We start from the raw sequence: 15,574 nt of genomic DNA on the forward strand, positions 1-15,574 counted from the left end.
GTGATAGCTGGATGTCAAAATTCAGTCATAATTCCCCAGAGGCCAGGATGAGGCAACAAAATGGGCATGAACTAGTGCTACAAGATGAATATGCTGAAGTTCGGTATAGTGACATTCACCAGGTATTCTCTTGCAGTTTCTGTACCAAAACATAGACGTTTAGCAATGAAGAAACAAGTGTCCAGGAGTAGTTATTTACTACTTATTACTTTTAACTCTGCAATTGTATGCACACAGGTGTTAAGATAACATTACTCAAAATCCCTCCTCTGCATTACAAACAAACATTTTATGCATATCCACATGACTAACAGTGTGGAAGTCGAAAGGCCACTGAGCCAAACGGCCATACAGAAGGACACTTGCTGTGGCAGCAACACACACAAAGGTACACAGAGAGAAAGAGACAAGTGAATGCACGTGCTGATGAGAGGTCTCTTTAACACAAAAGAAACATGCAATTGATGGGATACAATTTCTAGAATATGGAAAACCCCATCAGTGAGGTTAATTTAACACCAATACAGTAAAACTTTATAAAAGGTGACTAAAGGCTACTGAATACATAAGCTGTAATAGCCAGGTAGGAATCTTGAAATTGTGTTTTTTACCATCTCAGGACATTGAAATACCAGTTTAATAACTTTAAAGTGTCAGTTGTCTCTTGCAAAAAAGACCAATGAATGATATAATAGTACACCATGAATGAAACTGAAAAACTCTGAGCCACTGTTTGAATAATCAACACTTGATATTTCCTTAAAGCCCAATATCATCCCAATCTGCAAGTTTACCACTAACACCACCAATGAGCAAGCATTGTGCCACAAAAATATGAGTTTCAGGCACATAATACCAGCGTAATAACCTGTGAACAAACTGACACATGATGCAGAACAGAAACAGGTCAGAATACAACCCTTTACATTGTGAAAAGCTATTCTGAAATTGGACAAACTCAAACTATTAAGAAGAATTACGCAGCACGTTTAGCAGTGTAGTGTTTAATCGGGATGACCTATATAGACTACAGACTCCTATGTGACCTTATACAGCCTGTCACAGTCTGACTGCCAATTCAGCCATTTCTGCCGCCACAATACCAGACTCAGAGAAGGTACACAAAGTCCTAAAGACGAGATGACAGGCGTACATCCACAACGACAGACTGCACTGGTTCTCATCGCAAGATCAATCAAAGTGGGGGAAAATAGGGTGAAGGCAATCGAGCGGGTAGCTAGCAGTCCCTACCGGCGTTTCGTTTCTCTCCACGATGAGGGGGGGGCATTTAGAAACCCGGTGTTAGCAATGATGTAGCGTGCATCGCTTTAACTGTATCATGCAAGCAATTTACATTACCAGGTGATAGGGGAACTATTATCAATTATTTCATTTGATTTGCCCGAGGTAGCACAGCTTCCATCCAGCAGCTGGACATTAAAAAAGGGAAGTCTCACTGATACTGCAGTTGCTATCCTGGTAGCAAGTTGGCGTTAGCTAGCTAACTTAGTTCATCTCATTCCGGGATTAAAGCTTAATTATGTGTTTCACTTATATTTCCCCATATAAGATAGTGTGGTTATTCTCGGCAAACCCGTAACTGTTTGTATGAAAGGGGCGATCACGCTGACTGGCAACATATGGTGCGTAATTTTGAAACTTAGCAATCAAAGTTAGCTAGCGCGGCTAACGCTATCCGTTGCATATGAAGTGATATGGCGGAGGCGATAATGAAATTAACCCACCCCAGCGACAAAGCCAGCCGACCAGCTTTAGCTAGCTCCAGCAGACGTCGCTAGTTCGATACTGACCTCTCGGCAGCTAGCAGCTAATGCTAACTAGCATTGTGTTCACTTCCAGGACGTAACCATATGTACAAGTCTCCACGTCAGAAAATGTGACAATTTACGTTTGCTTCGCTTACTTGCAACTACAAATACGACTCGGCGAACTCTCCCGGTCGACTAGGCTGCGTTTATTATGAATTAACTGCCAACTTTCGGAAACAAGTTCGCACTGCTCGGCAGGCAGTCGTCGTGGGGGGATTACTCGAGATTTCACACCAATCGTTTTTAAAAGTTCATGTTTCCTGAATATAAACTCTACTTAGTTTAAACTACCCAGACCGAATACAGGAGCAGTTTTGGCAAGTCACAACTGAGTACAAACCCAGAAATAATGTTGGAATCCTTTACATTTCCCCATTGACTGAAGTCACATTACATTTTCGGATGTTTTAATACATTTGACGTTCTTCCATGCAAGAGTGGACGCACGTACAGACGCTAGTAAAGAGTTAGCATTAGTTAGCGGCTAACGGGACAGACAGCTAGCGGCTAGCTAGCCACCTTGTGTCGAAACGAACAATCACGTTGAGGGGGGTGTCTTAAAAATGTAAAACATTCCTTACCTCCCACTCGGTACATGTTAGCCGCCATTCTCTCGTAACCTTTGTCAAAAACAGTCCCAGGGTATTCCCCGCTTGGGTAGAAAATGGTCGATGGTGATCTATTTTATTCCTTCATTTATCGTAGACACCCCCGCCGCGAAACAAAGCCGGCTCCGGGCACAACAAGCCGAGCTGTGGCGGGTAAAAAGTTGAAAGTTTCCGCCAGAAACGTTCCAGAGGTGAACCCAAAAAATGTAAGTCTTTGTTTTCGGTCCCTCGGACGACCTTCCTCTCCTCTTCCTCACTCACTCACACATTCACACACGGCTAGCCTGTCTCTTACTCCACTCTTCCTCCCATCCTCCGCTCCCAGCTTCATCCTCCTCTTCTTCACCTCCGCTCAGTTCAGCGCACACACACACACACAGAAAACACACACACACACACACTCACTGGCCCCCGTCGCTCGTGTGCTAATCGTCATCTTCGGATGTTGCCGACAATCTCCGGCATCTCACAATTAACTTCCACATCGGCCTCGGTTTAATAAGCGACATACTGTGTGAAATGTGAACTCTCACGCACGAATGTGACCCCCCGATGTGTGCGCGTGTGTGTGTGTGTGCGCGCAACTTTTGAACACATTTTTATAGTGTCGCGAGCAATAAGGTTTATATACAAATTCTTCATGCATCGTGCACACAAAGTCAGGAAAGTGAAGTTATTGGTAGATACAGACAGAGGAGGACATTGGGTACGTGCACACACACACAAACACGCACGCGTACTGACACTCCAACAGTAATGGCAGCACCTCATTCGAAATGAAACCATTAAATCACCAGATAAAACAGGCCCTGTTGTCATGAGGATTGCGTTGTAGATATTATAATGTCACCCACTTTAGAGGAACCAAGCTGCACATGGGCCCGAGCAAAGCTTCTTCTTCACAGATTATAATAATTAGTGGAAATACCCTGCTGTTTTTCTTTCTGTGGGTCAGTTTGAACCAGTGATGACTGCCTTTCAGAGGGTGGAATCTGAGAGAGGTTTAGAGGCCTGTACAGAAACCCATAAACACACAGAAATAAAAATAAGATGATGGGAATGGAAAAAAAGTGTACTACTTTGAAGTAAAACTATTGAAAGTCAATATGATAATATGAAAGAGCCTTTTTAAGTTGATACATAGTCAGTAGTAGACTTGCTACAATTATTTTACTTAAAAGCATTTAAAAAGTAGTTATTACCCAATTTTGATGAGTATCTCAACATTATGGCCTACAATTTAAGGTTATTGAACAAAAATACATTTGGAGAATATGATTAAAATGACATCGCTATTGGTTCTGTGGGGATACTGTCACTTTTTCTTTTTTTTTACATTAGCAGTATTATTTAGATATTCACATCATTTCTTCATTTCGCATTAATCATGAATATTTTCTGTTTTTTTGTTCCTGGCAGACAAAGCAAGAAGAAAAACAAAGATTCCACAAATGAAAAAAACATAAATAAATAAAATGTGGTGTTACATACGTGTTGTTTTTTCTGTCCCAACATGTTGTTCAGTTCCCACCCCTCACATTGAGGAGGTGATAGCAGTAAATTATTGCATTTACTACTCAGATATTGCAATTTTGAGGTATTTGAGTATTAAAATTTGTTCTGCTCCTAAACTCACTACATTTCAGATGGAAATATTATATTTTTCACTCAAGTATACTTTACAGAACATGAACACTATAAAATACAGTGCATCACTATAAATGTTACTCTACAGCACAATGCATTTAAACTTTAAAAGTGGCCACTCAGCATGATCATACTTTAACTTTTTATTTATAATACTTTTAACTGTTAACAAAAGTTAAAAAAAGGAGTATTTTTCATTGTGTTGATTAATTAAATGATGTCATTACTCCACTGTTAAGGGAGTAATAATCCCTCAGGATAGATAGTGACTGACTCCTCCTGTGAAATGACATTTGTCAGCACAGTTTGAACTGAAAGGTTCTGAACCCTTCTCACCAATGGGGTTCAATATGAGCTCTTCTGGTCTGGGACATGTAGAGTGAGAACATGTATTTCCCTCCACACACAGCACAGCACAGTTCCTGGAGCAGCACTGCCCACTAGTGACACTTCACACACAATACATTTTCCAGTCTGTAGAAGTTTATTGGGAGCTTGACAGATACAATATCACAGTCGTATTAATGTTCTTTTAAATATATATAAAACTGTACTTAAGGTAATCATGTTCAAGTGTTACTATCAACTGTTAGAAAATGAATGAGTCAGAAAAGCTGAGGGTTGATTTCAGTATAATAGGTTTGTCACAGTCTGTCTAATGTAAAGTCAAAAACAGCTTCAGGATTAGCTGAGATGTCAACCAAACATATTAAAAATATTAAAATCATGAAAAAAAAAATATTAAGCAAACATCTTGATAAGCACGACGGCCTATGCCACAGTGCACAGCTCTGGTTAAGTTTGGTAAGAAACATCAATGAAAAAATAGGAATGTTCAACGAGGAACTGTTACTGAATCAACCTGGACTCCTTTCCAATGAGAGCATGCACCTGTATACCACTTTTTGTAGTATAATTACCTTTTTTTTAAATCTGTAAATACTGCTCATCATACTACAAGTGCTGCTTTCTTTAAATGCTATTAACTGCCTTTGGATGTAGTACATGACATTACTTTCTATGAAGTATTTTTGCACTCTCAATCCTTTTTTGCACTTTTTTTCCAGTTTGCACTTGTCTCATATCGTCTGTGTGCCTTTTGACTGCATACTATGTTGCATTATGAACTATGTTTTGAGCACTTAATATGTTGCGTACTTATATGTTCTGTCTACTTATATGTTTACACCAGGGATCCAAGAAAAACAGCTTTTCAATCCCGTCTACGTCCTGTACATATGTCAGAATTGACGATAAACTTGAAACTGCAGAAGTCCTGTTCTGTGCCTGCAAATATACACGACCACTTCTACTGATCCTCACCAAATATCCAACAGAATGACAGATAATCTGTGCAGTGAAAAGTATCACACTGTTCAGTTTCACAGGAATTTACATTGATATGGAGGTGTGTAAGTGTAAAGTGAATACGGCTGTTCCCCCTGAAGAAGATTCCTCTACATGTCGTGCATGAAACGGACACAGCAGTGGCAGCACAGAGGCCGAACTGTGTCGACAGCTGTGGCTGCTGTCCACTGACTAACACGTCTCTCTGTCTACGTGTGAACGATTCCCGCTCTGTCACTCTCCAAAAAAACGAGTCCCTCCTAGCCAGTGGTGGGTTCTGGAGAGCTGGTGGAGGTGGATGAGGCCGAGGCCAGTCTCTCCCTGCTTTCGACTGCCCAGCCTCCGACCACCTTCCACTGAAGGATGCAGGTGTCCTTCCCTCCCATTGAGAGCAGGTGGGAGTCGCTGTGGGTGAAGCAGACGTTGGTGACGTGGCTGCCGTGGCCGTCGTACTTGTGGCTCGGTGCCTGGAGAGAAAAGAATGAATTGGAAATCTCATCACCTCCTTTCACCTACCCTTCCCCACTCTGTCTCCACAGAGGAGAATAAATTCCATATGTATAGTCCATTTACACAAATCACAATTTGCCTCAGGAGGAGAAAAATGACCCCCAAAAACTTTGAACTGGGGAAAAAAACGTAGAAACTTCAGAGAGCTTTGTAAGTAACTGATGTGATGTGTAGCGGAGCACCTCAAAAAGTATATAAATCTTTACAACATGAATGAGAAATTACATAAATGCAGAGGTGTATCAATGTTTAAAGCATTTATACAATGAACATGTTAAAATTAATCAGGCCTGGAGTCCTGCCAGAAAGCGTGAAAGGTTTACCTTTACCTGCTCTGGAAAAACAGCTTTGTATAGGCGTGTGATAATAATGACAGAGCTGCAATTATTGAAGAAAATACATATTGCAGGATTTTTCTTTTTAAAACTACAGGTAGGATTGGGTAAAAGAAAGGTGGTTGGAAAAAGTGAAGTTGCAGAGCGCCTCCCCCTGAGGAACTCAAAGTTCTGCTTTCAAATGTGTTGAATAAAGTTAGTGATTGTTTTAAGTGAACTGTCTTGTTTTGTTCTCAGGTGTCCCTTGTAAAAGAAATGAGGAAATCCTGCCATATTTCAAAACCGCTAAATAGTTAGAAAGACACTTTAGAGGTGCATTATTACAGAAAATGTTAATACTAGTTATAACACCACAACTAGTAACTATTTGTAGTGAAGCACGACAAGCAGAGATAGTAGGTATTACTTAGCAGGCAATAGAATAAGATTACTTATCATCCCTTAAACTAAAACTTAGATAAAGCTGAAGGTGTATCTTTTATCTGTTTGGGTGAGGGAAGGATTTTTCTCTCCCCCTCACCCCATCTTCACCTTTCTCCCCAATTTACTGTTTCTTCTTTAACAAAAATGCTTTATTAGGCAGCCCCCAGATTAAGGAAATGTTTGCTGGGTTACTAAGGGTGATAGATAGCAGGTGGCAGTGACTGTGGTCATGTGGAATGGACATTGCTACTTGATCCTCAACAAACATAAAAAGTTTACGTGTTTGTTTACACATCTTAAGTCAGGTCAGATTTGTGTATATGCTGCGTAATCATGACTGAAGTTATCTCAGGGCAATTTTCAAATAGAGGTCTCGGGGCTGTATATGTTAGTCCAAAACAAGTTTTCCCTCTTTATGTTATGGAGGCAGTTTAAAAAAAAAAAATTCTCTGCATGCATAATCAGACGAACATATCTCAGGAAATAGTTTTTACCTTTGGTTTAGGACAGGGGTACTGGAAGAGGTGGACTTTACAGAAGTCATCAGCTACAGCCACCATCCTCTCACTATGAGAGCGACACAGGGCGTTGATGTCTGTGCCGTCTGAGCCCTCTAACCACACACCTGGAACAACAACAGCATCACGGTCATTCACACGAAGAGAAAAACCACAGCACGTGAAAGGGTTGAGATGTTGCACTAGGTGTTGCTCACCCATCACATGGAAGCCCAGCACACAGGTATAGGAGGCCCACTCTCTGTCTTTGCTCTCGTAGCGGTTCCTCAACAGTTTACACCCTGCCGCGATGTCCCCTGTGAAATCACAGTCAGAGGAGGAGATCATCATGTTGTCTGAGGACCCCAGTGCAATAAGCTACATGTATATGCTCACTTACAGTAAAGGATCTCATAGTCACCAGAATTAGACATAATGTACTTCCCATCTTTGGACCAATCCAAGTGAGTTATGAAGCTGGAGTGACCCTAATGGGAGAGATGAGCAGATCACACAGTGCCCCACGACCCAACTTTTAACAAAGAAGGCTGGGGCCTTCTAAATTGTCTTTCTTGTCAATGAATCCCATAAAAAGACAAAGCAACTGGAGCCTGACCGATATGGATTTTTTGGATACTAATATTATAGAATCTAAAAATGTCTAATACTGATATATTAACTGATATACATATATATATATATATATTCGATAAAAAATGCTTCGTCTGTGGCTCTAAGGCTATTGTCTCCTACTGGAGTTCTAAGTTGGGCCCAGTTTGTTTCTTAAAGTCAGATTCAGTGTCAGATATTTGTGTGTGTTATCTATCCACAGAATAAGCCACTGGCTTTTTACCTTTGATTACAAGATGACTGATTCTTCAATGACATGCCACACACCCATATTCACTGGATATTAATCTGATGTGAAGGTTGGATTCTTTCTTAAGGGGTTTCTTCTTATATGCTTTATAAAGTCTGGCATCTCCCATGTTGGGATATGCACCCACATGGTCTTGTTAAGATAGGAAGGTTGCTGAAATAAGTAGAGAAAGTGACAAAACAGATCTATCACTAACTAGAGGTCATGATTAAAATGTATCATGTGGTTGGGGATATACAATTTGGTGTTTTTGTCTCTCTTCCCCTTTCCAACCACCTGTCAGTGTCATACTATATCTACCCAGCAGAGAGGCAGTGCCTAGTGGGGAGGACATGCAGAAAATACATTTGTGAAGGGAGTGGGACTGTAATTGAGACGTTGATTACTGGTTTGGCTCTGCACATTGGATTTGTGGACAAAAAAAATGTAAATATACATATATACTGAATATCAGCAGACTTTTGGTGGTATTCTTTACATCCTTCATGAAGAAAAACTCATTAGCAGTGACAGCCACCCCATGGGTGAGCAGGCATAGCACAAACACACTTACAGGAAGTTAGACTGGATCATGACAAAACATGAGGAACAAACTGGAATTTTTAGAGATGGTCATTTGATATTTAACTCACGTTACATTTCCCGAAGCGGGTGTAGCGCCGGCCGCTCTCCGTCACATTGTAGATGTAAATGAAGTTGTCATGAGACCCAACAGCCATAAAGCTTCCATCTGCACACACAAGAGGCACTGACATTTAGTTAAGGCTGATATTTTAGCTCTTTACAAAGATTACAGATTACAAAGATAATACAAAACTGTCAAAAAATCACCAAATGACTCAGCAAATTGAACAACAACAGACAGGAAAGGCAGCAAGGAAATAGAAATGTTGAAAGGAAACTGCTTTTTTAACCTGATTAAAATGTGTAATCTTAATTCTAATAAAATGTATTTCCTTTTCAAACTGCAGTTACAAATATATGTTTAGATTCAATTATTAATTAATGACTCCAGTAGTATATTTTTTAATTATATATATGCATAATAGCTGTTTATGTAGTTACCTCATCTTTTATCACATCTTTACAACCAACAGTTAAAAATGCTGAAATAAAAACCATCTGTGTGGTCTCCCATTGTGTAGTGGTTAGTGCACCAGCCATTAACCCCGACATCCCCATTCCCTGAATCCAATCATATAAGAATGGCCCAAAATGTTTTATTAAAAAATAAAATAAACACTAATTTGACAAAAGAATATCTTAAATTAAGATCAAATTACCACTTGTTTGCAGACTTATCAGGATGTAGTAGCACCATCTCAATGCATGTGTTTTGCGCGAAGAAGCAAACACAGAATGGTTATTAAAACCAATCCCACGATGACGTCACATACCAAAGTCCTCATCCCTGCTATTAAACCCAGTTTTATGATAGAGAGTAGTTAGAGAGTAGTGAGCAAGCAGTGAACTCTGACCTGGGGAGTATCTCATGACAGACAGCTGCTCGTTGCCATCGGTGGATTCAGAGACCACCTCTCTAGTCAGGAGGTCCAGGACCATCCACCTGCAGGAAGAATTGATTACAATGTTTGTAACACCATGTTTTACAGCAAGGTTTAGTGAAGCTAGTCTTTTCACTCTCTTTGAGTCACGTCTGTATATTATATTCTTTCTCCTCTGCCCATACGCTCAGCAAGCACTTTATTACACCTGTATAATCAGCCAATCATGTGTCAGCAGTTCAGTCTGCAAAATCCTGCATATACAGGATTTTCACATGTTGAACATAACAAACTGAATCTATTTTCATTGTCTGATACAACGTTTTTCAGCTCATAGACTGCTTTAAGTCTAATATTGTGTGGTTGTCCTCTAACAGGAAGGTCGGCGGTTCAATCCCATCTGCATGCCGCATTGTCCTTAGGCAAGATACTGAACTCCAAATTGAACCTCATAGAAAAAAAGTGCTACCCATAGATGTGTGAATGGCAAAAAACTGTGCTGTGCTGTTTTGAGTGAGCATCAAGCCTAGAAATCCCTATAAATACAGACAGTTAAAATACAGACCATTTACATTACCTTCCTGTGCTGAGGCCGACTGACACCACTGATCCATTAGGGCAGAAGTCAGCACACAGTCCATATTCCTGTCAAGGACAAACAGGGGTATTCAGAACAAGGCCTGTCAGTGCTGAGTCTCAAGTATAGTATAAACACTATTACTGTTTTCCGAAAAATGTCCTCACTGCGAATGAAGTTGGTGCATTATGGGAAAATGGTTCTCCTACCTCCAGGCTGATGCACCAGTCCAGCTTATGTTCCTCTGTGTTCCACAAACACACCTGCCTGTCGTGACCACAGGTGAGGAATATGCTCTGGGAGGGGTGTGTGGCCAGTCCCCACATCTCATCTACATGACCCTGAGACACATACCCACAAACGAAGTGACACAACATAATCAGTGTTCATCTTTTTCAGTAAAAGATGAAATGTGTGGTTGCCGGTATCCCAGTGCCTTAGGTGATCAATCTTCTGAGAACAACTGATCTTAGAATTTAAAATTCAATTCTATGGTGTGAGTGTGCTGCTTCGGAGGATGTGTGTATGCTGAAAAGTATGCAAAGATATTTTAATAAGGAAACACATGATCTTATATATGAAATCAGCGGAATCAAAAAATAAATACCCCTTTTATTATAAATTATTATCTATACAAACAGTCATTTTAATCCATTCTTTAACCTTCAACCAATAATTTTGTTTTTTAAATTGACAAAAGAATTTGACCCTGATCTGTCTGTGACACTGAAGAGAATAATGAACACACAGTCTCTCTAATGTGGGTTATTTAAATGCCAGTGATGTATATTGAAGATTTTATGTATAAATGTATATTTCAAATAACTGATTACACTAATGTACTCTTCTTATGTTTTAAATCTGTGTGAATTTCCATCGTATTCTATTCCTATTTGTACTTTTTTATTTTATTTTCATACTGACTCTACTTATATATAGATATATACTATACTGAAATAAAACTAAAGTAAAGTCAGGAGTAGCCAACTTCTACTTTTACTACAATACATTTAGTGTCCATCAGCTTCAGTCCAAAAGAATCACAAGCAATCATCCAAAAGCCTGACAATTCTAATACAGAACTACATTATGAGCATACCTGCACAATGGCCACAAATCCATCTGAGAAGGTGCCTCTGAGGATCGCATTTCGTGTCGTACCAACTAACAGTTCCTCCCCATCCACATCAGCGAGGGTGCGGACTGCCCCAAAATTTTCTGGAATCTAAAAAAAATAAATTAATATTAATCCAAAAGCATTTCGTTTTATTAGAGAGTAAATTAACTTACTAAACTGAGACCTGTCCACCAGCATCACACACACACACACAGAGTTGTGGTTCACCTCACACTCTCTCTCAGGTGCCAGATCAGCACTCCAGCGGATGATCTTGCGGTCTTTCCCTCCTCCACTGAGCAGAGCGCCGCCCTGCAGCATGCACAGGGTGAACACGCTGCCTTCATGGGCTCTGGTTTGACGCATTATCTGAAGGGTCTCTGTGGGAAATGAAAGACAAACTAAGCTTGAAGAAGAAAAATTTGAAAGTTGTATTTGTAAGTATGGACCTTAAACCCAGAAAAGACTAAGGCTAATTCAAAAATTCCCAAAAAATTGATAATACAGCAGGATCCTTAAAGAAAACTTTTTTTCAGAACCCTGGGCCTGTGACATTTGGTGACTGTGGTGACAAAGCAAAAAGCCAAGACAACACAGGATCGTCTTCAGGACAATGAAAGGTCCTCAAGACGAAGGTCTCAGAAATGGAAGGCCCTCCTTGATCCAAATCAGTTGGGCTTTAAGAGCTGCCACTCCACTGAATTGGCTCTCTTGTCTGTGTTTGAAACCCAAAGAGCAGCTCAAAGTGCAGCTCATCCTTATAGTTTCTTATCTTGTTGGACCAATTAGCAGCCTCTGATACAATGAATCACCACATCCTGCTATCAGATGTCTCCAATATGGACATCTCAACAGAGCTCAGCAAAGCACATCCTTGTCCCGTCCCCTCCCCAACAGGGAGACACCATGGTTCTGTGCTGGGACCCCTTCTTTTTGCAATATACACCATTTCCTTGGGTCAAGTTATTACTGCAATGTCGATATTACCCAACTATGCTGGTCCCCATTGGATCTAAATACATAAGACATATCTACATGGATGAGGGAACACCATCTTCAACAAACAATCAAATCTAAAAAATCAAAACAGTAACCTGTCTGTGAACACTACTAGGCAGTAGCTTTAGAAATGCTCCTCAGTTATAATTTGATTTTGATAAGAGTGTCTGCCAGGAGTAGATGTAAACAAAGTTCTGAATTAATAGCCTGAATATAGTTTAATTTAATTTAACAAAAGCAATTTCATTTAATGATTTTTAATTTGCAAATATTGCTAAAACATGCGTTCACTATTGATTATTAAGTGTAGATTGATCAGCCAAACAATAATTTTACCCAAGAACTAAATCTACAACGACAAAAAGTGTTTGAATAATTTCTGACAGCTACAGTATATATAGATAGAACCTGATTCAGAGCATTACATTCCTGATACAGAAGGAGCTCTTTCAAAATAGGCAGCGCATGTGAATCATGCGCTGCCTATTTTGAAAGAGCTCCTTCTGAATCAGGAATGTGAAATCAAAGTTATTTTTGTTATTTCGCAAGGCTTCATGGTTTGACTAAGTCAAAAATACATCTAACTGCCTAAACATTAAATCCTGTTACCAGTTTAAACCCGGGCTCTAACATCAACTCTTCAACTTTCAGCTTCAAATCTGAGTTTTACATCTAGTTTTGCACTGACCTTTGGCTCCTTTACCCAGAGTTTTGATATCTGCAGCTGATTTTCCCCATGTCAGGATGTTGCCTTCCGAGTCTCCAGTCAGAACATCTCCAGTCAGACTGAACACAAAGCACTGGATGAACTTGGGCTTCTTGTATTTCTGAAACAGAAAAAAAAGAGACTTTTGTTCATAACCATATTAACATGCAATATACCTTTGTTAAAGTTGGTACTATACTATGAACATTTGTTTTAAACATTTTTTTAATTGAATTGACTTTATTCTTCTTTGAATAAAAATGATTCATTTCAGTGACACTGACCAGGCAGTATGCATGTACTGTATAGGCTAAATATATGTTTTGTATATTATGTAGATGAAAAATAGATTTTTAAGTGAACCTTTACGGCTTAGAACTGTTTCAGTTTTTGTTTTTCTTGTGATTTGGGGATGTATGTTTCTGGTCCAGATTTGTGTGCTGGATTACTAACAAATTTTACTGGTTCAAATCAGTTTAGTTAAAAGTTAGAACCTATATCTGATCATAAGTGATTCAGTTTTCGGAGAAATGATATTTTTACTTTTCTGAATCAGTGTGGTTAATCTCAAATTTCAGTTCTCTTGTTTTAGCCCTTTAAACTGAGGAAGCTACTAACTTCCCTTTACTGTACGTTCCAATGACCATAACCCCCAGGTGGCTGCCTGCAGTGTAGGTCATAAATCTTACCTCCTGCATGTTAATAGATGCAGCAATGGCGCCAACTAAAAATTACAGAGGGCAAATAAACTTACTCCAAAGATTCCTTGTTTCTTGGTAAACTGCCCTGCGTTGAGAGTCCAGAAGTAGACGTGGGATTTACCACAGGTGATGATATTGGTGCTTTCGCTTGGGTTAAACTCTACAGCAAACACGGCCTCATTGGTACTCTGAGGACACACACAGAAAGTCATGAAAACTTCCAACAAATAGGAAAAACATGCAGTGATTGTACGACAGGACGCAGCAAGCAGAGAGCAACATCACAGTGGAGCGCTTCCTTATTGAATCCAGGCCAGAGACAAAAAGAGGCTCTTAACCCTCTACTGTCCATTTGTACATTAATCTGTAAAGTGAAAAATCTGGAGAAAGTAGCTGAACTGGGGGGAAGAGGCAAAGTCTGTTCATCTGCCAAGAGAAAAAATATTTGGAAAAACTGAAATAGATCCTCTGGTATAGTTAATAGTCTGATAAGGAGGTTAAAATGCTACAATTACAAGAAGAGATTACTATTTTCATTAGTATTTTTAATAAAATCGATTATTTTTGAGTAGTTTTTTATTATCTATATTTTATTTAATGTTTGTGCAACTGATAAAATGTTTTAAACGTGTTGATGTTTTGAAAATGGACAAACTGTTGAGCTCAAGAGTGTGATGAGCTGGTGAACACCCTGAAGCATTTGGAAGGTTAAGAGCCAGATATTTTTCTCAGGAGTTGGTGGAAACCAGAGTTTTCTGGCCCTACTTTCAACTTTTTATAAACAGAAATTTGAATAGAACTATGATGGATGTTTTTCCGTTAGATATTTTCTGTGACATACAACACAGTACAACAGGCAGGTCTACAATGTTCATGTACATAGTATGTGCAGAACGTACTGAATCATAATTTTTACACAAAAAGCTCCATTCATGGCCTCACTGTAAAGTGGCATATGGCAGCTGCTGTGGTGAGGGGGTGGGGGGTATAATTATCTTGTTCCTGCTGGATGAACTCGTATGTTTATACAGTCAGCGTTGGCCTGTCCAGCTCCAAGCTGCCTCCCCCCACTGAACCACACAGGGGAGGGGATGCTACCTTGCCCAATAAATTCTTGACTTGATATGATTTACAAGTTCAAACGGCCGCCTGTATATTCCTCCTACTGCATTAGAGAACACACACACATTTATATATGCACGAATGCAAACAAATTCCCTGTATAAAATATTTACACTGTTGCTATGACAGCCGTGCTGAAATTGCTCTCCGGGAAGTTGAGGCATTTTGGTATAAAAGCCCAGAAAAGCATCAGAGAGACACACTACCTCCCCAATGCCCATCACATTTCTCCACACAGACCCTCTTTATAAAAGGCATGCAGTCACACTGGGAATTGATTCACATACTTTGTCTTCAGGGAGGGTTTTTCATAAGCACCACATGATGTAAAACAGGCTCAATGAGACTTATAAGGATCCTGAGTCAGATAAGTTTGATATGATATAATATCTGTGTCCTGACAAACACAACATCCAACATACTATCACCTCATTAAGTTATTATGTCAAACATGTTAGCAAGCGAATGCCTGTTCACAACAGCCCCCCCCCCCCAAAAACCACCTATATCTTTATTTATGTAGTTATTTCTTCAAAAGTGGACCAGTAAAACTACCCACAGATGAGAGTGTGCATAGAAATATGGCAAGATGACTTTAGAGAAGTTTTAGTTCTGCTGTTCAGCAGGAGCATCTACGTTTAAATGTGTTCTAAGCATACACATGGATATCTATTTGCACGGACATAAGAGAATACGATATCCTCTGGAGTACTTTATTCTTAATGTGTACTAGGTCTGCATGTTTAGATTTGACTTCACTGCCACCATGAG

The 15,574-nt window shown here is 39.7% G+C and overlaps 2 protein-coding genes across 3 annotated transcripts in view; both read right to left on the reverse strand.

The window, feature by feature from the left end:
- The window catches only part of mta2 (metastasis associated 1 family, member 2), a 29,291-nt gene extending 26,284 nt beyond the window's left edge, over positions 1-3,007 (reverse strand). The window contains exon 1 of the mRNA XM_069518425.1: positions 2,411-3,007. Coding sequence (XP_069374526.1) covers positions 2,411-2,438 — 28 coding nt within the window. The 5' untranslated portion in view covers positions 2,439-3,007. The remainder of the gene's footprint in view (positions 1-2,410) is intronic.
- A 1,542-nt stretch (positions 3,008-4,549) lies between these two features.
- Positions 4,550-15,574, reverse strand: part of eml3 (EMAP like 3) — a 47,925-nt gene continuing 36,900 nt past the window's right edge. For both annotated transcript variants that reach the window (XM_069518424.1, XM_069518423.1), the window contains 12 exons: positions 13,735-13,869; positions 12,963-13,101; positions 11,504-11,655; positions 11,258-11,383; positions 10,368-10,499; positions 10,159-10,226; positions 9,555-9,643; positions 8,709-8,806; positions 7,597-7,684; positions 7,415-7,513; positions 7,194-7,324; positions 4,550-5,898 (listed from right to left, as the gene is read on the reverse strand). In XM_069518424.1, the coding sequence (XP_069374525.1) occupies positions 5,692-5,898; positions 7,194-7,324; positions 7,415-7,513; positions 7,597-7,684; positions 8,709-8,806; positions 9,555-9,643; positions 10,159-10,226; positions 10,368-10,499; positions 11,258-11,383; positions 11,504-11,655; positions 12,963-13,101; positions 13,735-13,869 (1,464 nt within the window). In that variant the 3' untranslated portion in view covers positions 4,550-5,691. The remainder of the gene's footprint in view (positions 5,899-7,193; positions 7,325-7,414; positions 7,514-7,596; positions 7,685-8,708; positions 8,807-9,554; positions 9,644-10,158; positions 10,227-10,367; positions 10,500-11,257; positions 11,384-11,503; positions 11,656-12,962; positions 13,102-13,734; positions 13,870-15,574) is intronic.

This window comes from Paralichthys olivaceus, chromosome 22, assembly GCF_024713975.1.
Source record: "Paralichthys olivaceus isolate ysfri-2021 chromosome 22, ASM2471397v2, whole genome shotgun sequence".
In the NCBI taxonomy this organism is placed as follows: Eukaryota; Metazoa; Chordata; class Actinopteri; order Pleuronectiformes; family Paralichthyidae; genus Paralichthys; species Paralichthys olivaceus.